At 43.7% G+C, this 24636-nt stretch overlaps 1 protein-coding gene across 4 annotated transcripts in view; it reads left to right on the forward strand.

Moving 5' to 3' along the window:
• The window catches only part of adarb1b (adenosine deaminase RNA specific B1b), a 65131-nt gene that overhangs the window by 17359 nt on the left and 23136 nt on the right, over window positions 1–24636 (forward strand). For 2 of the 4 annotated variants that reach the window (XM_088314936.1, XM_088314937.1), the window contains exon 1: window positions 24390–24599. In XM_088314936.1, the coding sequence (XP_088171062.1) occupies window positions 24512–24599 (88 nt within the window). In that variant the 5' untranslated portion in view covers window positions 24390–24511. Of the gene's footprint in view, window positions 1–6602; window positions 6663–22841; window positions 22862–23176; window positions 23230–24389; window positions 24600–24636 lie in introns of those variants that run through there. The other 2 variants (XM_088314938.1, XM_088314939.1) reach the window with 2 other exon arrangements.

Here is a 24636-nt window from a genome sequence, read left to right on the forward strand (position 1 = left end):
TTTCAAATGAAGCAAAAGATGACAACGGATTGAATTAATTAACCTTCATAAAAATAAATAATTATGAATCTTGAAAACCAAAGAACTTTTCTGACCATATTCTGTTCCACGATGCAAAAATGAACAAATGGACACCTGCCCCAAATAATCATTTTCAATTGGGTGGATATTCCACAAGATGTCAGCAAAGCAATTCAATATAGAGAGGATCATCAAGCATCAACACCATTTAGCACGTGCACAATAAACAATCCATGTTACATCGACTGTATTCAGTCGCTGAATTATCCGACAAACAAACCGATTTTTACATGAGGCTCGTCGTATAAGCTAGCATGCTAGCTTGAATAGCATGCTAGCATAACCTGACGACAAGCTGAGCACTTATTAATTCTTTATTTAACCCGGTAAAAGTCCAGTTGGGACGGAACATCTCCTTTACTGTGGCGACCTTCCACGATGAAGGAGCAACTCATTCCGACGTCGTTGGGCTAAGCTATGTTGTGTTCTCCGAATGTTGCTGAAAGAAGACCATATTTGATACGACCAAATGAGTCAGGCTCGCCGTGCCGCCGCGATGCAATCAACTCTGAAACTCAAGCTTCCCAAAAAATGATCCCGCTCATTTGTTCAAATGATTGAGCTCATCCATTTTGTCTCATTCATTCATTCATTGTGCTGAATGAACGAAACGACACATGAAATGAACGACTGATGACATTCCCGTGCCGCGATAAAGTTTATTGTGCGCCGTTTGTAACATTGAAAAACGATTGGATGTGGGGGGTCGGGTGGCTTAAAACGAGCACCCCCCGCCCCCCCCTGCAGTCGTATTAGTTGGCCAGTGTTTTAAAGCATTACGCAAGCATTATTAGTCACGCGCGGCTGCACAGCGCTCCCGAACTGTCCCCTCATGCCTTCTACTGTTCTGTGATCGTCCTCTGACCTCTCTTAAAATTATTGAAATAATAATAAAACTCATAATAACGTTCAATGCCATCTCACTTGTCCAGCACACTCAACAATATTTAGCAATTGGATTCATTTTTAAGTTTTATTTTTTTGTGGCAGCCATTTAGCTTTCACATCAGTTTACTGTATCGAAACGTCCCTTCTGGCCATCAAAACAATCCCTGCGGCGGTCTTGGAACAGCCAGGATGCACGCTAAATGTTTGACTTTGAATTGTGCCGGTAATGTTGTGGCTGAAATAGCATGAGCTGGGTATGAACACGTTTTTTTTTTATTTTTATTTTTTTTATTGTGATTTATTTCCATGGCTGTTGTACAAATCATCCGAGCATCTGCCTGTGGCAGCAGAGGCCAAGACCAACCACTTTGTGCTTGGCAGGTTAAACGGGGGTGCCATGATTCAAACGCGTGAGAGCAGGAAATTGTCTTTGTTCCTGCTTAACATGAAGGTTATAACTCTCGGGATGCACATTTCAATGCGCTCCGGATTTATTATTTTTATTTTTTTGATTGTTTCACCGTAGGAGCTGATTCTCTTATTGTTTATATTGTGATGCCGGTTCAGGAAGGGCGAGTGTTAAACCCTTCAGGTTACAAAGGATGTTGGCTAATTGAACCCAACTGCTGTTGTATAAAATGTTCAACTGGAACACATTTTGGGTTCAAACCCATAAAACTTTACAGTTCAATTCAACCGGCGTTGACATTAACGCATTCACTGCCGTGCACGTTTATATCCGTCACGGAAATCCGAGCGGTTACGTCTCGGCCTATGTATTCTTCGGGTACGATTTTGAACAGGTTGGCATGGGAGAGGGTCTCGCCCATTTCATTTGTAAAGCGATGTAGTAGCAAACAGAGTCTTGTAGATGGCACAGTTTTATCGTTTTTGATGCGATATCAGCACAGCTTTTCAGCAGAAGATTCAGATCGGGCTGAGAATCTCGGCTGGGCACGTCGATTATGAGAGTGAGAAATGTCAACACGTTGGGAGTTCAGTTGAAAGGTTTCGGTTGTGTATGCGTGGCATAAATCTATTTAGTCGGAAGTGTGTTGCGATTATGAGACGGAATGATTATCTGTAAATAAAACAAATTACCATCCAAATCCCTTTTTTTTTTAGTTTTTTCTGTTGGACCTCCCAAGATGAAGCGTTACCATGTGTTGCCTTTTCCTGTGTACCTTTTCATTCCAAAAGCAATTTCTTTTGTCTTGGTGGGAGTTCACCCTTTCATCAATCCATTTCCGTGCCGCCCGAGCCTCAAGGTGACCGAGCTGACTCCCGATGGATGTGATGGGAGCAATCAAATGCCAGTGACCTCATAACGTAGCCGCTCTGTTTCCTTCTCTAATGAGTGCTTGTGACTCATAATCTATACTGTGTACTAAAGCCGCAGGGTTAATCAAGGCTCAACATCAATGTTGCTTTTCCGCATGTCCAGCTGTGCAAGCCGGTTAGAAATCAACTCGCATCGCCTCGACAAATATGGATGCAATTTTGGGAGCGATGCCTGGTACGTGTAAAGAATTTCTATCTCAGTGGGGCACCCCCAGAATATTCTGGAATATGAAATAAACTCAAAGTATTTTTTTTTTTGTTCTCGTTCTGTGCCGCGGCCTGGCGGTTGGTGACGCCTGTTTTAGCGCATTTTGATCTTTGAAGTATCACAGATCGTGTTCCGCGACAAGCACCAAACCTGCCAAATGAACGAGTAAACATTATTTTTCTAGCTTTTTCACTTCCTTAGTTCCTGCTCTGATCAAAAAGCGGGAAAAAACATGCTTATTATTTTTAAAAAAACATTTTTTTCTTTGTGACACCACGAACAATAAAATAACAAAAACAAGACTGAGAAAGGGCTACTTGTGTCAAAATAATTCCTCACAGCTGTACAACGACGAAACATACACTGAGCGACGCTGACTCACCGCGTGGTGAGTACTTAATGCGCCCCAGACCGCACGGAAATCGGCCAGGTTCTTTCTCTTTCCTGATTTTGGGGGAGAGGGGCAAAAGCTCCAAATGGGCCCGACACGTTTAGGTTGCTCAAAGACGGCGCGAGGCGGTCGATGCGACGTCTGAAGTGACTCGATTTTCCAGTCATGACATTTGACTCGCACGAAGCCACGAGGCAAGCGGATCGTTGATCCCCACCGGATGTTCATGTCTGGACGCATGTGTGTGCATTCTTTACAGCTCGACTCGCGTCGCATTCAATTAGATTATTTCGACATGAACATGCGATGGAGGAAATGATTTATGTCGCCGCTTCGGCTTGTGGCAATGAACTATTAAGCAGCGGTTTCGCTTTTGTATTACAATACAGCTCCAGGTGTTATTCTGCGCGCTTTTCAAGAATGAATGATGTGTTATTACAGTTGTGACAGTTGTTTAATTGGTCTGGAGTTAGCGGCGGAGCTTCGTGATGGAATACAAACGCGTTTGGACTAATGGACAAATTGAGGTTAGGTCACGAACAGAACTCAGGACGGCGTTGTGCGATCATCAATTCTAAATGATCCCGTGTTTTTTTTTATTTATTTTCTTGCAATGACACTTCATTTGCTGCTGCGTTTTCTTTAGCGCTTGGAGCCAAACTGAAACCGAATCCTGTGTTGCTCTCAGCGGAGGTTTGGCTGACATGTTTCTTTCTTTTTTCACAGAGGTGCTACGCAAAAGCTGTCAACACTGAGGCATAACCTATTTACTTCGTCTGGAATTGAGTTTTTTTTTCTTTTTTTTTTCCCCCAAGCCTTATTTCCATTGAACTCTGCCTTGACGGCACGTTTTCATTGTGTTGTGTTCCTGTCACAATTTGACTTGAGGGTGGTTTTGATCAACTGTCTAGTTAATTCAAAAGATGATCGGCTGTTCTATTTCCAAGTGAAATTTTTATACTTCTACTGTCGGTTGGTGCGTCGCTGCTGCATTTGTTTTTGGCAGGGTTGCTAATTCCTTCAAGGTACCTTGGGAGTGAGAGTGAGTCATTCCGTTCCTTCCCTTCTGCTGCTTCCCTACTATGTGACTCCCATTTTAATCCCTGACTTCTTTTTTTTTTTTATCCCAGAAGCGGACGCAAACAACTGCCGTAGCCGTCAGCTGCGGTGCCATCTGCCCAATTTCTCCATTTTCCGCTGGAATCAATCACAAGAGCATCATTTGACCTTTGGGCTGCACCTGCTCCCGCTAATTTGCTCGCATATTCCCACAATATAAGAAAGTTGCCGTCGTTCATTCGACATCCTTGGTTGACACGAGTTTGTCCATTTCTGTACAATTGAGAACTCAAAGCAGATTCCGTAATTGGTGAAAACCAAACGGTCGCATTTGTCTGCCCTCACCGTCATTTATCGTCTGCTTTTTCGCTCTCCCTGGACGACACACCTGATATCTCAATATCATTTATTGTTTCAAGAAGGTCACGGGGGACGCGGGCGGGTGTTTGATATCTGCTGTAGCCGGCGTGCAACGAGATACCGTAAACACCGCAGACAATATCGATCTATTTGAAACGGCTCGGCAAATCCTGCATGCTTATCCGACGCATCTGCATGTGATTTGTCTTCCCAAACGTTGCTTATCTTGGACGCTCATCTCGCGGTAATCTTCAGTGACACATCCTGACTCGGGAGGTCTCGGAATACTTTTGCACAGGTCCGTGTTTGTTTCACGTTTTATTGAAATGAACGTAACCACTGAGATTGCTGTCATTGTGACGATTGTCGTTGAGCGGAATATATCAACGTGTGCGCTTTTAGTTTTACTTTTCATTTGCTCACACGTATTTGATATATGAAAAGCGTGTTCGAGGGACGACAATTTTTCTGAATAAGGTTCAAGGCTGGAACTGTAACAAAACCGGCAAAAAAGGGTCAAGTGCCCAGCTGCGTGTAATAATTATCTTACAACGGGAAAAGTGATATTTTTGCTTTAAATTCTCTTTAGTCATCTCCACGTCCCACTCTCCAGGCATGACTAATCGATTGACACTGAATCCAACCAAAGTAACAGTTGGATTCAGCGTGAGTTGATTAGTCACGACTGGAGAGAGGCTACGCTTGTTGTGTTTCGGTCTTGGACGCTAGCAACTGAGCTCGAAAGATGTCATTCTATCGCACTGCTTTCCACTGAAACAAGTCCTGAGAATTGAAGCCCCGCCCCCTCCTGGGCTTGTACAGGTACGCTGGCTACACTGATACTTTTTTCTCTTGCCCCGATGCAGCCATCAATCTGGAACAAGGCAAATCTGCTCCTGTACGAACACAGCGTTTTTTTTTTCCCCCTCTATCGCTCCAGACTCCAATTTCTGCTCCCGAACAATTGGCGGTCTCTCAGCCTCAACTAACAAGTGTTTTTCTCAAGGCGACGCAGCTGCTGCCGATTGCGCTTTGCTCTTGCTTTCACTTTTAAACACAGCAACGCGATTTATCGTGAATCTGTTTTGGTTTCCTTCACTAAAGCAGCATCCAAGGAACAATTTTTATTGGAAGATGAGAGTTGACTGGGCTTTTAAATGTTCCGACCTCAAACATCCTCTCTGGTGTCCAAGTGAACTTTTCGGACTCTCTGAAAACATTAATTGCGGAACATTGAAGGCTTAAATTAGCTGCGGGATCCTTTCCATTAACACGAGGCGGCCCTTCTAAGCTGTTCTTTCCTCTCCGTTTCGGAAGCCGTCTTAAGCTCATTAGGGAATCTGCAACCTTTGCCCCCTCACCCATCATTGTTCACCGTTTGTTATGACTGACGTTAGTTTTTGTCGTGCGCGACCGCCGTGTTGCTTGCAAAGACTGTCCAAAAAACCAACAATCGCTAAACTGTGTCCGGTAATCGTGGTGGTTGCTGGAATATTTGCAGCAGACTTAGCATTTCAGTAATAATGACTGTCAGGATAAATCACATCATGCAAATTCCTTGCTAGCGCTCCGAGGCGTTTCGGGGCTAGGTCAGGTCATCACACTCCATTTCTGCAAATTTGTGCTCTCTAATGCAATATTATAATGCGATTCCACTTGCGTGGCAAGGCAGGAGCAGACGTCGCGCAATCCCCAAAGCAAATCGCGGAGGTTGTTCAAAGTTGTTAGACTCAAATTGACTAATCCGCCGCTGCTAAAAAATGCTGCAATATTGGTTCTCCCGTGTATCCTTCCTCGGATGATCGTCGCATGTGGAGATGATTCAGTTTCCGTGTTATTGTGATCTGATTTTTAGCTACACGCTCAAGGACGTCCCTCATGAATGTTTTGGACTCACGTCACTGCTTCGAGTTGGTCTTTTCATATTTGTGAATGTACGACTAAGCCAATGACAGATTATTGGAAAATGTTTCGGGGTTTATAATTGAGTGAAGAAAAAATTGTAATTGCCTGATTAATTGAGTGTGAATCGAGCGGAAATGTCCTCACAGAGACGTAATCAAAGTAGAAAATGAATTCTCGCTGATGTGTAGTGTCGCAGAAACTACTTTCTAAATGTGCTGAGTCGGGTATTAAACTCATTCACTGCCATACACGTTTATATTCGTCAGACGGTTTACTCCCCCCACAAATGTACATTTTTGTTCTGTGATTTGTGAAGTGTCTTGCCTGAATTTTTAGTTTGCAAATTACTGAGTTTTTTGTTTTTGACAGGTTGACATCTTTGAGGATTGGAAAATCAAACTGCCGTCTCCCTGACGACACGTCGAAAGGGTGAGTGAGGTCTTTTTTTTTTTTTTTAAATTATATTTATATTTTTATTCAGTGCTTCCACCATGTGACTTCCCAAAATGATGCTCAGGGATAATGAGCGCTTCAAATCTTTTGCACCACGACTTGAGATCTCTTTGGGACCCTCGCCATGTATGAGAGGACAGAAATGAGTCGCAAAACAAAATCTGCCAAACTGGAGCACGCAGCAGGATTTGTTGGTAGTTTTCTTGCAGATATATTTGACATCTTTTTCACGGGCCGCTTGTGGCCCCTGAGCCGTAGTTTGCTCACCCCTGTTTTAAGCAATACATGACGTTGGCCGACGGCCGAGCTTCCGCGTGCATCGTTGCCGCTTTTATTTGGAGCACTCCGAGGAGTTTGCTTCTTCAGGGTTATTTTTAGCGAGGCTCAAACGTCAGGGGACGCCCGGACTCCCTCATTCCTGCGTGGCTTCTTGTCACTCTTTGCTTTTGTTACTCCCCAAACCCCACAAAGCCGTCACTCACGGATAATTACGCACCGTGGGAATGCGTTTATCCATTTAAGAGCACGTCGCCACCTCACCTGTCTTTTCTCACTCGTGTGACTCATTTACTTGATTATTTGAGGAAGCCGTTTTCGAGCGCTCACCCACCTCATCCGTTTCACACGCGAGGACCGTTCGTTCACCCCCGGGAGTCGCCGAGCCTTTTTTACGATGTGCTGCTCAGCATCGGCTCTCGCAAGTGCGGATAAAATAATCGCCGCGTCGTAATGATGCGATTGCGTTTTGAAGTGCATCCATCAAGTCGTCTCGAGACTCTATTTGGCACACGATGCTGACGTCCATCTGAATTTTGCGATTCCTGTTGTTGGTGGCCAGCTGCCACGGCGGTGCCATCTGCGTCATACATTTTGTATGAGAAGTAACCCAAACCAGCTTCCAGTTCGCACCTGAGCAGCCGGCAGTGTGCAGGCCCTCCAGGAAAAAAAAAAAAAAAAGTGTTTTAAATTTCCTTTGGTGGGCTTGAACGGGGCAAGGAAGCACACCAATTTTTGCCGACTCGGTTAAATGTGTTTAAAGTGTGTGGGAGGGTTAAACTACAAAGGAAAAGTTGAAGTGGGCTCTCAATCGCAAATTTTCCTCTTTTGCGAGAACTCCCGCGATGAGCGAGGGGGATCATCCTATTTCCTGACTCGGATCTCCTTTTGTTTCTTGCGATTTGTTGCGGCTCTGGCCTTTTTTTTTTTTTTTGCTGTTCATTCATAACGGCTCTCTGAAATCTCTTTTTTTTTCCTTTTTGCTTTTCAGCTTCCGATTTGGAGCCGCTTATGTTTTTCTGTCACCACGCAATCCGTCATTCACAACATGCCAGGCATGCGATGTTTATATTTACCAAATGCGTGTTGTTTCTCACCCTGCACCCGCACCCGGGTTCTCTCGGCGACCTTCTTATCATCTCAGCGAGTTCCTCAGTTCCATCCACTCGTCCAAGCCCACCCGTCGCCGCGACGGGACAGGACGCAGATGGATCCCGTATCAAAGCCCGCGTTTGTTTTGGAAAGCCGGCGGTGGGAGTGGCGGCCAGATGCAAAAACAATGTCGTCATTGAGACGAAGCCACGTTCGAACCTGCTGTCGCTGGCGCTGCGCGTTCATTCCCAGGCCGCCGACTGTTTCCATGACATCTTGTGTTGTTGCGCCGCGCAAGCTGCAGATAGGACCTGGCGGCGTGATTAGAGGACGCGTCGTAACAACAGAAGAGCGACGTTCATCACGCCATCTCTTTTAATCACACTTCTTAATGCTTCTTGACGAAAGCACAACGCGGGTGTGTGTTCACCATACCGAGAAAAATAATTGCATGGCAGACTGATTGTGGAATTGGCCGGTCACGATGTACATGGCGGTAAAATTTGACTCAGATCGCCACCCAGATTTGAACCATGTGGAAAAAAAAGCTTCTTAGAACAACTAAGAAGTCATGTTTGGCGGCTTGAGGACGTTTCTTTTTCTTGCCCGTGCTTGCACTTTTCCCTGCTAATGAAGTAACATCTCGAATCGAATCAGATTGTTCTGGTCGAAATGAATTTTCACCACCGTTACTGACCCCCCCGCCGTCCCCATCCCTTCCGAACCTGCAGAACAGAAAGGTTGTGATTTGATCTTCTCCACCCTGATCAGATTACACATTGGAATTAGTATAATTACAGCTGCTGCTGATTAATGGGGAGGCTATAATTAGGCTTCTGGATATTAAGCGTGCGTGCGTGACAAAGAGAAGATTCAGTTTACAGTAGAGAGTCAAGATGAAAGCATGAAATGAAACCAAGAAGTCAACACAACAGAAATGTAACATTTGTCGTGGTTCTATTTTTAATTTTTTTTGGTTTTATAGAGATGTGAACTTGAATTTTTTTATCTTATTCTTCAGTTGTTTGGGCGAGTTTTAGAATGGACCACTCGAGCGATTATCCCATCGATGATTGTGTTTAAAATGTGACAATAACAGCTCGTGTGGCATGTGAGGCGCAGGTATGACTTTCGCCATCCTTACACAATCAAAGTCACAGATACAACAGCGTGGAATGTGTGGGCGGAGCCTAGCCCGTGTGAGCTACTCGATACGGTTTGCGTAATTGTTTTGCCTTTGTGACCTGTGCTGCGATGTAAACCTGAACCCAATCAAAATTGCACTCGTGGAAAGCATTTCGCCATCCAACATGGCGTTCCGTTCAAATGTCGCCGTCGTGGTGAGCGTACGGCCGAGCGTGATGAGGCGGTGAACTGAAGGCCTTTCAAACATTAATAGCGACGCTGTGCGCTGTATATTAGTCATCGTGTATGCATGAGCTCTTTTTTGTGTCAAACATCGCTTTTCCTCCCCGCCCCCTTTCTTGCTGTCCTGTTGCGAACATCTTCGAGCGAGGGCAGCCGAGCGGAATGGAGGAGCAAGCGAATTGACACAATGGAGATTATGCATCCTCTCTGACCACGAGCGCAACTGTTGTGTTTAAGCTCGGATAATCCCGACGTGAGGTAGAATATTGCCGCTGTCTTAAGATGTGGGCGGGCGTGTTACGCGTCCGCCTTCTCTTCTCCTATCGCACTCCTACATGAAGCACTGACATGGAGTCTTTTTTCTTTTTTTTTTTTCCATTTTAATGCCCATCCATTATCCAAGTTTCTTCTCCTCACGAGTGTCGCGGGCATGCACAGGAAGGCCGACGCCCGGGATCGAACCCGCAACCTCAGCACTGTGAAGTGGACGTGCTAACCAGTCGTCCACCGGACTGAACTATTTTTTTTTTTTTTTGTTTTTAAACGAGGCACAGTTTGGTCATATTTGTGACATATTTAATTCTCTATCAAGTTTTGAATCGCGCCCATGAAACGGACACGGCTTCAATGCGCTGATGACGGCCACCGTGAACCATGGCTCATTTTTATTGGATCGTCATTTTTGCAGTCCAACATTTTACGACGTCGTCGCTTCACGCTCTGAATTCTGAACCCTGTGTGAACTTCTTTTCTTAATGAATTGCCATCAGCGACCGAATGTTGCCTCCTGGAGGGACCATCTCTGGACGTGAACCTTCACTTTCAATCCATTATCCAGCCGCTCAAAGCGTTTTTGAGCATTCGATTCGATCAGATATGCGGAAAAGGAAATTCTTAACCCTAAAATGACAGCGAAATAGTGAGAATGATGCTTTGTGAATTGAAATAGTTAACATTCCCAACAACGGCGTTCGAGGCCTGAGTGATGCAATAAACAAAACGTTGTGCTGACGAAGCACACACTCAAATCTATCTGAACTTACTATTTTCACTTGTTTCTCCTCAAAAACAATAAAAAAAAAACATACGAACTTTCAATCTTGAGGTGACAATGATGTGAGGCTCCCAAAAAAAAAAAAAGTTTTGTTTTGCAACGCTTCCCAGACAGTCGTCGTATCCAACACGACTAATTGACGCGATTCTCAACACATAATTAATAATGTCGAAAAATAACGTACAATCTGGGGGCCGTTGGAAATGACCATATTTGGACATTGGCGCCCAACAGCGACACACAAATCAGTTCTCGAGAGCCGGCTGTGTATAAATAGCGTGGTGCTCAAATGCTTGCGCTAAACACATTTCAACACGTTTGACATATGGATTGTTGCGCGAGACGCTGCTCTCCGTCATATTCATCACCATTATCGAATCACACGTAAACAACTTGTCACCACTTTGCGCCGTTAAGAATTTGCTTTTTTAGCGGTCTGCGTTTCGTTGGAACTGCTGCAAGTATAGACGTGTGTGTGTGTGTGTGTGTGTGTTTTTCTACTTTATTCACAGGGTGAGTAGCATTCGTGATCCGGAGTGATGTTTTCTCCCCCGCGGCAGTCGGAACTTTCAACATGACTGCATCATAGCATAAGTTTGGTGTCACATTTTTCTGAAATGACGTAAGAACCGAATTGCTCAGCCAAACAGAAGTCGTGCACTTCGCTCGCCTTCCAAATATTTAGATCATCTCCTGGATATTTGTATTTGAAATATGCATCATCTCAGTTCTGGCATATATGATTAAAAATGTCACTTTGTTTCAGGGCGTATTAATAGTTGCAATAAATATTAAGATCTAATCACACAATTTTCCAAAGACAAAAATAGGCGTTATTATTTTCAAAAGTGTTTTGACATTTTACGGCAACACACAACATGGCAGTTCCTTCGACAGCGTCGGCATAGTTGGCGGCAATCTTTGCACGACTTCGCCACACTGCCTTTTTTTTTTTTTTTTTTTTGCAAGGTTTCCTCAAGCTGGCGTGGCTAAAATTAGCTCGACAAATTAGCACTGATGAGTCATTCATTAGCAGCTTTGTGTGTGTTGGCAGGCAGAAGGCTGTTGAGGACTGCGACGCTCTTTCACTTTTGCAATTGATTAAAGTCCTTGTGAAGTCAAAGTAAATATGTCTTAAATTTGATGCGACACAAACGACGAGTGTCGTTAACAGCCCTGCCAAATTGGAATGATTAAAAATAAAATAATAATAATAAAAAAAAAAAATCGGCAGGCTTGGAAGTGAAGCTTCGAAGTGGTGAAAAAGCAAGGCGTTATTTGTGCTTGACGTCGATGTGCGTCATTGGGTGTCGATTAAGTGGAAAAAAAAAATTCAGGAAATAGTAAAAAAGAATAATAATTAGAATTGATTAATTAACGTTTTCACTAATTATCTTCCAACAAATCTCTGAATTCATGTCACACGATCTTTAAAATATGTCAAAGACAAAACTGAAGTTTTCATTTCCATGAAGACCAGAAGGTTCCAGGTCATGCTGATATATATATATATATTTTTTTTTTCCCCCCATCATTCAAATATTTACTGAAGCATATGCGTGCATTATTCATGAGGCATCATCAGCATACTGAAAGTCGTGTCACTTTATGACCTTTGGTAAAAGAAACATTTTCGCGACTGCAATGTCCTTTGTCCTTGGCCACGATGACCGCGCACACGTATGGACATTATTTTTTTATTTTGGATGATTTCTATTCACGCCACTGCCCCCAAAAAACATCTCTCCCATTCTTGACCTGCTGTGTTTTTTAAAAAATTTTTTATAAACACTAGCTGGCACATATTAGGGCTAAGAATGTGAGTTACAGGCGTAATCTATCTCCTCACAGAATTTTTAAACCGATATTTGTCACATTTTGCCGATTATCGGCATCAGCCTTTAGTTTTTAACTTTCAAGGCCGATAAATTAAAAGCTGGTATATTTTGGCTCGATGCATCACACTTGTTTCTCTCTCTCTCTCTGCTGTGCTGGTGGCCCTGCCTGCAGAAGCAGATTGTCCTTTTTTGGGAGTCTAAATGGTAAACATGCAAAACCCAAAAACTAAAGTCCCCGAGGTGGGCCGTCGAAAGAATAACGAGTCGACAGTCGGGAGCACCCGACCGCTACTTTGCTCTGCCTTCTCTTATCAATGTTTTTTCAAGCTGTGTCGCGGCTATTTTCAGCAAATTGCTCTAAAAGCCCATTGTGTGTGCGCACCGACGCCAGACAAAGCACAAGACAGACACCGCTTGCATTCCGCCTCTTGTTGTCGTTTTGTTTTTTGCTCCTAATTAGACAGAAATTACCCGCCGAAAGTTTTGAAACAACGAGTAAGAAGTGATACTTTTGTTTCAGTTTACGGAATATAAGCCTCGATACCTCCGCTCCAGTCCGTTCAAGTACAACCTGATGTTTTCACGTACGATTGCAGGTTTACCTTTTTTAGAGGAAACATCTAAAATATTGACGATCATTTTCCCCGGAGTGTTCCGGCTCTCTCTTGAGCCATTATAGTTTTTTTTTTTGCTTTTTAGAACATATGTACCGTAGCGCATGAGGTCCATTTATAACAGCTAAGTCAATACGTGAAATATTGATGTGAGTACAACGACAAATGGCCTCTCCTTGAATGCGGCGCGCAGAAAAGTGACATCAATTTGATGGGCTTCCTTTAGTGCACTTTTGTGCCGTCAGATGGCATTATGTCCCGTTGGTTGACCGTTGACATGATTAGACATTCCATATAGAATCGCTGATGGAGTTTTCTTGTTTGCCGCGCAACAAACGTCTCATTTTCCACCCACTGGAAACATCTTATTTTTTGCATGTGCCGCACCGGGCGTGTTTATCGCGTGGCGTTTTATGAAGTGGCTGCCGACGCAAGCAAGGAAGGAAGGAAAAGAGTTCGTTAGTTGAGCAGAGAAACAACAAACATCCCGCAGGAAGCTTTTTTTTTTTTTTTTGCGCTACGGCTAAAGCTGCGTTGTATTATTTTCTTGTTCTTGCCATGTGTTGGCAGTAACGAGAACCGTAAGAGCAAAATGGGGCCTGGCAGCTCGTGACCTCACTGTCTGCTCACGTCAAACATTTGCCTGCTGCTGCTCATCTTTTTCCATGCGACTTTGCGGAAGACGGTCCGCCGTGCTCTCTCGTCTTCAAGCTTTGTTTTGCGGTGGTAATTGTGAATGGGCGCTCTTGTTGTTTGCACTTTTTTGCAAAGCCTCCCCCCGCCTCCGTCTCTTTTGCTCTTATGTCATCATGAGTGCAAGTGTGACCCAGTCCCATGTTAGGAAAGCGCTTATATAAACACGCCTTGAGCAATTTGTAATGCGCCGGTGTCATCGAGCACGGCGTGCACGCGCAAAACGGGCTTTTGGTTTCCATTCAGAATTTCGAATGGACAGTACATACCAGAAAAAAAAAAGTGCATCGAGAGGTCATGACTTCCGAATCTAAATGTAAACCGAAAATGATATTTTGCTTTAAAAAAAAAAGCCAAATATTAATAGTCTTAGTGTTCAATATGGTTTTCAATTTATGATTCAGGGGCGTTCGATTCGAAAGATGAACGATTCAATTCAGTTGGCTTCGGTTTCATGCAATGACTTTTTTTTTTTTTTTAACATTCGTTTGAATGAACCGGTCTGCACCGTCAATGTTCCATTTCCTTCATTTCCCATAAAAGGCGATTTTACACGCATCTCGACATGTTTCAAAATGGAACCATTCGATGGACTCGAATCTTTTAAAATCCAAAAGCGAATTTCTGTTTCACCGTTTTTTATTACGCCGTTGTTGTTAAGGTAAGAGAACGAGCGAGTCTCCGCTTCTTAGATTAGTTAAAAAAAAAATTGTAAAAACATAAACCCACAAGACAACATGAGCTGATTTGACCAAATTCCGCATGACAGCAACAATTTATGAACTAATCACCCGTTAAAAAAAAAAAAAAAAAGCTTTAGCGTCAGTGTTGCAAACTCACTGCTAATTTTCTTTATAATTAATGCTGCATTAACTTCTGGAGCAAGCGACTTATTTTATTATTTTTTTTAATGATGTCCAGTCCGTCACAATGTTCACACATTTGCCATATGTCCGCTCAGATCTAATCAGCGCAACTCCACTCATCAGTGGCTCGCAAGACCCCAAATCATTTCCCACAATTCTTCACTTCTCTCGCATAAGGCCGTACACACTGCCACTCGAGTAGCGCAGGCGAAGTCAGGCTTGTTGGAGTTGATTAGGCTGTCATAAGTGAAGTGATGAAGCACTTGAAGAGCCATGATGGAGAAAGTCTCGCTAATTGATTGTTCCGTCACTCTGGCAAGCGTGCTTTGAATCCGCAATCAGTATCAGTGACGATATTGAAAATGCCGTGGCGGCCTTTTGCACTTTTTGTTTTCAAATTCATGTAAAGTGAAAAGAAATGAATGCCACTTCTTCTCGCCTCTTTATTACATCTTCTCAAATATCTGCTCATCGTCATGAATAATCCGAGTGGCTCGTCTTTCGGCTTTTCCACACCGCAACAACGAGGCGCTCTAAAGCGGCCACGCCAGCGCAAAGCCTCGGTCCACATGCGGGCTGGCACAGTGGATTTTTATTTTTTATTTTTTTTCTCCTCATCGCTCTTCCGCCTTGTGCGTACATTCGTAGCCAACAATGAGGCACTCTAAATCAGCGGACTATCAGATTGTAAAATGCAATTTTGGCCTTTAGGTATTGTCTTTGCACGTTTTCAGCAGCTATTTTCTTTCTTGTATAATGTCTCTTCATTTGATTTCTGAAGCAAAACTGGCAAAAAAAAAAAAATCACCAGAAAGGCCAAAGACAGATGACACCATAAAGTATCGATTCATCAGTCATACTTTGCATGAAAACAAGATGCCAAATTAGGTTGGGATTGTAAAATAATGAAAAAAAAACCAAACGTGAGGTCAGTCATTGTGTAAAAGTAGCAGCACAGGCTCCAATGTGTTTGGCGGTTGCATGTTCTCGCTAAAATAGCAAAGCCTTATGTAACCGCAGCCGGGTGAAGGAAGATGTCAAATTCAGCCGGGTAGCATAATGGCTGGCTGCAAATCTTCCACGCAGTCAAAAAGCTAAATATACACAATGCATAATGCCAGCGCAATGACTTCTTTTGCCTGCAGTCATTTTTTTTTTACATTTATTTTGTTTGTTTTGTTTTTGAATGAGCCAGACACAAACTGACATGTGGAATTACTTTCATACTCACAATTAAATCCATGTTGTAATAAAGATGCATTTTGTGAGTCAACTCTTTTTTTTTTTGCAGATGATAATGTCTTAACTTGCCTACGTGTTGCTGCTCTTTGCCTTCCAATTTAGTTTACTTGCCGAGTTCTAACACAGCTTCATCGACGCTTGTTTTGCTAGCCTGTCAACTGCGTTTCGCGTAGCATTAAGCTAGCCACATAAGTTTGACGCAACTATGTGACGCTTTAAATACAAGTTTCCTCACATTCACAGCAAACCTCTGATTGTGACTCTTCTACTCTTGCTTCAACGTGTCTACCGTTGAAAAAAAGACTTTTTCCGATAGTCCTTGCGGGAAAGGGATGCCGGTGAGCTAGCGTGTTCCCATCCCCACCCGGCGCCTGATTTCTATCGCGCTGTGGTGTGCTTCCGATAAGAGACTAACCGCATGATTGAAGCGCTTCTCTGACGTGTTTGCGATCGCTCTTCTTCCCCGTTTGTCCTTGCGTGTGTGCGCATCGCGATCCTAACGATGTCGGCTTCTGATAACAAAGACATTATTGATCTGTGTGCTGGGTGTTTTTTTTTTTTCCTGCCCCACTCTTCTTCATTGTTGAGGCCGCTATCATCTCATCTTTAGTGGGCACGGCAGAGTCCGAGAAGGTCAAACCATTTGCTGTGACATCCTCCCCGATGTCGATGAAACCGTCCTCTATTTCATCGTGTGGCACGCTAGCCGCGGATTTACGTTTGGAAACGCACCCAAGCTAAATCCGCATAGCTCGATCAATGTCTGGCAAGCGTCCACACTCGCGGGACGGCGGCTCTGGTTTCCACGGAGAGACGAGGTCGTGACAGTTTGGGCACACGATAGCGCCGCTCATTTTTTGTTACACGAAAAGAAAAAGCAATTGAAGTCAACGATGGTGGGACTTTTCTGTCTCCACTTCTTGGCTTGCGCTAATGTTGGTTTTCAACCGAGCTATATTTCATCATTGTCTTATTTGATCCTCATAAATCAAAAGCAGGCTGAACTTGGCGTGCTTAAGGTATAAATACGCACACGCTAACTTCAGAGCTGTCGGTCGCAACCGCAAACTTCTGCTGTCGGCCACCAAGAGCAAAATATTTAGCCATGAATGGTTACACACCGAAACCCCAAAAGGAAGCGGCCATGTTTCCAGAGCTGGAAAAAGAAAATGGCGAAGGGGGGGAGTGCGAGGGGTTTTGTGTGCGGCGCTCGGAGTGCAGATGGAGGCCAGGATGCCACAGGCACATGTGCATCATGCATGCCTCGCTTGCCCGTCTGTGGTTTCTGGCCTGGCACGCTGAAACCAACACCAGCTAAGAGCGAAGATGTCACTTCTTATTTCCACTTCCCAGAGTCCTCCTGGGTTAAAGGTTGCGGGGTTTCCTTCGCCACTCTAAAACTGATGTCTCGCATTAACTTGCTCCACTCACGTTGCAATTTTGAAAAGAAAGACAAGTGGTGGTTGACCAATGAGCTTTATTTTTTATTCACTTCAGACAAAATGAACGCTTCTTGTCGCCAAATAAAACATCCAACTTGTTTTTCTCTTCACCGTCATCTCGCAGACGGTTGGATTTTTCTTGCGGCAGACCCTGCAGTTGTGTGACGTGAAATGGTTTACGATTTCTGACAGTCAGCACGGCAAGGAAGTCGTCCTGATGTGATTGGATGAACGTCTTGACGACTGGCGCCGAGAGTCCGTTTGGACTGAAAAAAAAAAAAAAATAGCATCGATTAGTGGAAGTTGACTTGAATATCGTCAACTTGGCATTGATTTTCGAAAACAGCACTCAAAATAGAAAAAACGATTTTCATAAATGAAATCGACAATGCTTTTAAAAAGACTGCAATTTCCGTTTCTAAAACTGATTTGATTTGATCGCAACTTGGGAAAAAGGCCTCCATTCGGCCTCTCTTGTCAGTTTTCGAGGACTTGACTCATCAAATCGTTTTCGGGGTTCCTTTACAATGGACTCAAATTCCAAGAGCAGTCATGTCTTGGGTAAATGGAGCAAGGCCATTGTTGCAAAAAAAAAAATGGAATTTGCAGTCCTTGCAGAGGTCCTCCATGACCTTAATCTGTTTTCTTATCGGGCACGCTGGTGGAGATTCCAGTGCAAGTGAGTTTTGGGGCTCACTTTTCAAAATACTTTTTTTTATTATTATTTTGGTTCCTCTTCTTCACAGAGTCTGACACACACAAGCGGGGAAATGTCGTGGCCTACTTCTGTTGTCATCTTATCTTCGGTCTCTGTGAATAGAAGTCGGGTGGGAAAGCCTCAACTTCTCTTGTGACAGCGATAGGAAAAGTGAGCAAAGCTCTGCGCTCTATTTCTTTTTTTTCTCCCCCCCCGACACAATGATTGATTAACATAACAGTCGTATCAAAAGTAGAAAGGACAAGCGCTCGTTTCATTGCGCCACCACGCGATGAAGCCTTTGGTCTCCAGAACGCACAATGAGTGCTCAGGTGGCGGGCTCGGCCGGCCTGCCCGCAAAACTTTGGTGGCAGTCAAGGAATTTTTTTCATGTTGTCCAATTTTGTCTTCTGGTTTATTTAATGCCTTGGAAAATCTTCATTTGACAACAAAAGCAAACATGAACAGTTCACTTCAAATGTCACGTGTGCGCCAAACATGAGTTTGACTGATTTGTTAGTTTAGTTTTTAAAAAAATGATTCATCTTGGTCTCCCTTTTTTAAAAAGCACAACCTGACATTTGAACGGGGGGGGGTGTCGAATCTTTAGAGCCACTGTACTTAGTTGTTTAATTCCACACTTAATGTCTGGACAGGCACTTGAGCGCCCCAATTGTCTGTAAACAAGCCATTAAGAAGTCACTCCTCCGATAAATATGTCACTTTTAATAAGACATGATGACACCAGCACGCGGAATGAGCGCCGCAACAGCAGGACAGAAGGTCAAAAGCTGACCAAAACGTCCTGCTGCATTGCAGTGCCGTTAAAAACCTGCAGCGGCTTTCTCACTCCACGTTTGCTGAACCGTTGACGGACGTGAAATCACAACTTAGTCACGACTTTTTTTTTTTGTTTCCCGATGCCACGAAACGCGTCTTCGAGTTGACGTCGGTGTAAAGGAAGGTCACGCCGCTCGGGGAAGGAACACGCCGGGAGGTCTAATCGCGTTAATTACACGCCATGAAATGTATGCCGCTGCGGGAATGTTGTTTGTCGTCGTGAATTGTGATGCAAAGATTATTCAAAGCGTCTTCTGCATCCTTCCAGTGGCGTGACAAGAAGCGAGAAGTCAGACAAATTGGCTCATGTTTAAGTTTTGGCCTTTTTTTTTTTTTTTTTTTTTTTACCGCAACTTTAGCCGGTTGCTTCGTTTTAAGCAAAACCCCATCCGCACAATCTGCAAGGTCGCCCATCCAGGCTGTGTTGCCACGGCAACAAGGGTTTTAGCTTCAAATGAATGGCATAAAGAGCATAACTGGAAGACGTCAGTGGAAGTTTTTTTTTTTTTTTTTTCAACTCCAAAGCTGGAATTGTGTTCTTCATTAGTAGTCCGAACCTTTTGTGGGTTGAGCGGCCGGCGTCTTTTGTTGTTGACGTTCGCATCTGCACAGGAATGACGTATGCGTTGACCCATAAAATGCATACAAATTCAAGTCTGGCACGTCCTAAAGGACTGTGACGCCTTGCGGTGTGAGCATGTGACTGTTCTTATCCGGCCCCTTCTTGGCGTTGGCCTTCAGGTATGCATCCTGCCACACAGTCGCTCATTGTTCCCGAGCGAGCATGCCTGTACACAAAATCGAGATTCAGCTGCTCTGTACCCAACCAAAGCCTCCACACCCGCCAATCGGCGGCCTTGGAAACTCCCAGAGGAAGAATTAAGTCATTCCTATTTTCGTACTCTTTCCCTTTAGAAACACAAGCGGGCTTCTGTTTTGGGCAACGGTGTCCAAAACGCGACAAATACCAGGGCCACTTTGACATTCTTCCACTTGAATCTATCAAACACACCAAAAGCCATCCATCAAGCCGTTGGATATTGTATTACATGGTTATTACCGTAGTAGTTAGAAAAAAATTCCTGCTCTCCAGTCTCGAATATTCAGTGCAGTACATGTGCAATTCATGTGGAAAGATTTTTGCGCCCTTGGCCGGAAATACAAATGTCACAAATTCGGGAAAAAACCCCCAAAAAAACCCGTCTAAAAATAGATGGATTTTTTTTTTTTCTAAATCTAATTTTTTTTTTTTTCTTTTTCTTCTTGATGGTTGGTGGGTGATGGGCCAGCTCGCTTGTGCCCTCCAGTGGCCAATTTACTTGTGGATCATTGTGACGTGCTGCTCACCAATCAGACTTTGACACAACACAAAAACATTTTTGCTTCTCAAACTGAATTATTTTAATTGACTGTTACGAGAACTTTTTTTTTAATATTCAGTTGGAAATAAATTATTTCATTCCTGACTATAAATAGCAGTGCCCCCCACAAAACACAGTGGGCCACAAAAGGCCCCCAGGCTGTAGTTTGGACACCCTTGATGAAGAGAATATCGTGTCATCAAGGTCGTATGGAAGACTGTTTTGTCCGTCTTTTTGCTCGGATCCACAAAGCGCAAAGGCGCTCATACGGAAAACGATCCTTATTTGGCCTCGTCGTAACTGATAATGGATGCTGTTTACATCATATTATTTACCGTACCATCCCACTAACGTCCTCTCGTCCGATCGCTTTTGATAAGTGGCTCCCCGCCGGTGAGCTACGGCAGTAAACAACGTGCTAAATCCGGACAAGTGGCACCGGCTCGCCGCGTTTGGCTCCGATTGTGGCGACTGTCAAAGGCGCACGATGCATGCGTGCAATAAAGCAAAGTGCTCGTGGACGCTCGTAGCAAGAGCAAGACAATTAACGAATGTCAACAATTTGTGAACACGAGAGGGGCGTGTTCCACGACGCAGCCGAGCCTCTGTGGGGAAGAGTTTTTTTTTTTTTTTGCTCCACAATTAAGATCGGTCACTGAAAAGTTGAAAGACATTCCACGGCAAAATACAAAAACGATTGAAATGACAAAGGAGCGGCAACTTTCTCAGTTAGTCCACTTACGGCGTCACAATTTGGCAAATTTCACAACGGCTCCCTGACAAACACGTTTTCGGAAGTAGGCCGCTATTTGTAAACAAGCCATTAAAATCTCGACACATTTTAAACGTCTCCTTGAAGTGAAAAACTCCTCTCGCTGATTCATTGTGTGCGTGTGTCCAGTATGTGACCGAGACCTTTTTGCCTTGTCAGCACTTTTGTATTCTGACTTTGTCCTTGTTTAGTTCCCCTGTGGCGCTTTTTTTTTTTTTTTTTGCATATCCCTCTGTGGACCTGTCCAGTACAAAGCTGTCAATTTCAAAGCAAAAAAAAAACCTTGCACAAAAAAATATGTTGTTGGTTAAAAAAAAAAACAAAGTTGCATTTTTGAGGAAATAAGCTGACAGTTTTCTTTTAAGCACACTTTGAACTCGATTTTCCATTGTTTAGTTTATAATCATATATGTATTTATGTATTAGCCTGTTTTGAGTGGGCGGCTCGGTCACATGCAGGTGACCCCGCTGATTCCCTTGTTCTTGAATGGGCCGAGTAAAAACGCTTTCAAACTGCTGCCAATAGTCGGAAGTTTTTTTTGTAATCACCAGATTCTAAGTGTGCTGAATCCTGCTTGTGCAAACCATATCATGTGAAACGTTTCGTGGCAAATGTTAAACCCATAAATCTGAATTCAATTCAATTTTGACAAATGATGTGCTGCCTGTAGCAAAAAGCATCAAAAAAGATGGAAGCAAATTGAATGCAATGGAATATTGCAGCAGTGCTTCCCTCTGCTGGCCAGATGCGAGAACAGCACCAACAACGCTGCTGGCCACTTCATCTGAATTGTTATCGAATTGAGCCCAGCGCACACGCAATCAATAACTAAAGCATGGCAGGCACATTTAATAGAGCACGTAGTTAATTAAAAGAGCGTCCCGGGGTGCGTCTTTGCTGAGAGAAGTAGGTCAGTGTCGGAGGCTTATTGGGAGGGACCCTTGTTAGCTGGTTAGTGTGCAGCCAGTGGTTGCACAGCCATTGGCCTCATTTCTCGCTGGAGCTCGCCAGTGGAGTTTTGTAGTCATGCATCTCTATCATGCACTGGTGCGGACACACGCACACCCTCACTTTATTGCCTCTCTTCAAGCTGAGTGTCTCCAAAAGCGTTTTTTTTAGTCCCTCACTGCATCTCTCGCTCCACCTGCCGCACTCGAGTCGGCCTGCAGAAGGTCAGCGGCGACCAGACATCGTTAAGAGCGGCGTAAATCAACACGTTATTGCTTTCTCCTGTCCTGTGTCGCCATTCACGTCTCTGGCCGTGCCATCAAGTCTTGGAAAGGATCCGAATGCGGGTCATTTCAATCCCATATACATCATTCATATCATTTCCACATGGATTAATATTTTTTATTATGTGATGTTAGATGTGTGCCACAATCCCGAGCATCTAAGAGGAAATTTGGAGTACAAATTGCGTTTTACAAGAAGGTATTTTTCCACTTGATAGTTTTTTTTTTTCTTAACTGAAACACGATCATGTCCATCCAATTTGATTTTGTTGTTGGACATCTGACCCCGCCTCCCCGACCCTGCAGCAACCAGCCCCCCCCCCCTTTTTTTTTGTTTCATTCTTCCACAGCACATTTCTGTCATAATGTTGGTGCTAACCTTGTTAAAAGTTTGGTCAGAAAAAACGACAACTTAAGCGATGGAGAAACAAACAAACACACGCACAGTCCCACCTCGTCTCTGAGTGCCACTTTGTTGTTTTTGTATATCTGTAAGTGACGTCTCTCAAACTCTCCAAGCGGGAAGGAAATAACGCTAACCACTGAATCTATTTTGAGTGTTTTGCGCTATTCTGCCGCAGTTGCGAGAGTACCAACAGATGGGCTCACCACCACAGCCTTTTGGGTGCTTTTTTTATTTTATTTTTTTTATGAATTCTTTGAGGCAATCAAGCAAACTTTAACATTTGGCGAGCGTTTGCATGAGGAACTTTCATACTCTGTTGCTCCTCCCACAAATGCATTTTCCATGCAAATGTGGCGCGACTTAAAAAGGAACTTTCAAACCGTCTGAACTTTATTGCCAGTATGTGTTGTTGCAAAAAAGAAATGCTTTCCTACTCTTTGTGCTATTTAATTTGAAAATCAGTGTTCTTAAAATAATGATTTCTTTCGACTGTATTTCACTCCAAAATTTCTGTACCAAAATGAATGTTCGAACGCAAGTCGTTGTGAAAGATCGCATGCTGTATTCTCACCAAACATTGCAACTCAACTCAAAAAGAAGTTCTTGTTGAAAATAATACGTCCAGGAACTGTTATTCACACAATTGCGTGTATAAAATTCATTTGTTTACTGACTGTCTGTTCTTTTGTCTCCCAGGACTTCCTTCCTGCTTACCAACACCTGCACAATAACCTGATCTTGAAATAAAGGTGAGGTTTTTTTTTTTTAATTATTAATTGACTTATCTTTGTAAATTTTTAAGATCGTTTTCTCGATTTAGCTGATGATTTGACAAATCCTGTCCATTGGCTGCTTCAATTTCCACATTCACATACTTTCTAAATCTCATGAAATTTGGGCAAATTGTAAGATGGGTTTTGATTTCAATTCTATTAAAATGATGAACTTGTAAAATGTTCCTAAAAATCTTAACTCTAGTTAGTGAAAATACAGAATTGGACTCCATGTCATCACTTTTTCTTTGTTGAAAGCAACTGTAACTTTGCCGTACGGCCACTAGAGGGAGGCAGAGCATCATTTTATTGAAGATGAATTGCATGAGGGAAGAAACCAAAATGCACTCAAAGGTGAATGGGGAAAACATTTTGAAAGTGCAAAATTTTTTTTTATCACCACTGCATAATATAAACATGTCACATGATGTGTCATTTGACACTGGTTTCATTTGAAAGGAGAAGTGCTGCATTTTTTAGTTTTTATTTTAATTTTACTTGTGTAAGCAGCAGTTTCTACGCATCACTGGGTGTACTCGTATGTACCACGTAACAGAAGTGAACGCTACTCTAATGCAGCTCTGCTTACCTTTTGGCCTTGGACATGACAGCAGGGACGCCTGCCCCCGTGATGAAAGTGGGCGTTTCTGCATGTTGGTACCTCTGCATGATGGTGTCGTCACTCGAAAGTGGCTGTGGATCTTACCCCAGCCTACCCAAGCAAGTCACAGGCAGAAAAACTTTTTTTATGCAAATTTTTCCCCATTGGGAAGCACAGAATCTTCGAACACCTTTTTCCCCGAAATAAGCAGACAACAAACTTGCTCAACGACTTTCTTGTTTAATTACACACTTGATGGATGGGCGGGCGCTCCCGAAACTTATTGGTATACAAGTCTTTAAACCTCCATTTTTCTTCCTACAAAATGCCCCTCTTCGAGCAAACTGTCTGAAAATGTGAGCCTTGACAGTCTTGCCGCTTCTCCACTCTCTTTTCTGACCCAAACTGAGGCTAGAAAACCGAGAGAAGGAAGGGGGGGGGGAGTGAGAGTGAGTGAGAGAGGGAGGGAGGGCCGCTGAGCGAGCGAGCGAGCGAGTGAAGTCGTTGCAAAGACATGCTTCAGGTGTGAGCAGTTGTCATGTGGAGTGAGAGCATTGAGCTGCAAGAGAGCGACGACTGCGCCCACGTGCCGCTGCCGCCGTTTTAAGCGCCGGTCGCCGCCGCGCTTTCAGCACACTGTTGCGTAGCGAGCCAGCCATGACGCTTGGAAGCAATCCGGGCTCCTACTATTGCCTGATCCGACGGCGGTTCAAGAGAAGGCGCAAGAAGCGCTCGGAACGCAAAGGTAACCGATCCTTCGTCTCGCTGTTGCCGCGCTGGAA

Source organism: Idiotropiscis lumnitzeri, chromosome 14, assembly GCF_059441095.1.
Source record: "Idiotropiscis lumnitzeri isolate Australia: NSW breed Sydney's pygmy pipehorse chromosome 14, RoL_Ilum_1.0, whole genome shotgun sequence".
Taxonomy (NCBI): Eukaryota; Metazoa; Chordata; class Actinopteri; order Syngnathiformes; family Syngnathidae; genus Idiotropiscis; species Idiotropiscis lumnitzeri.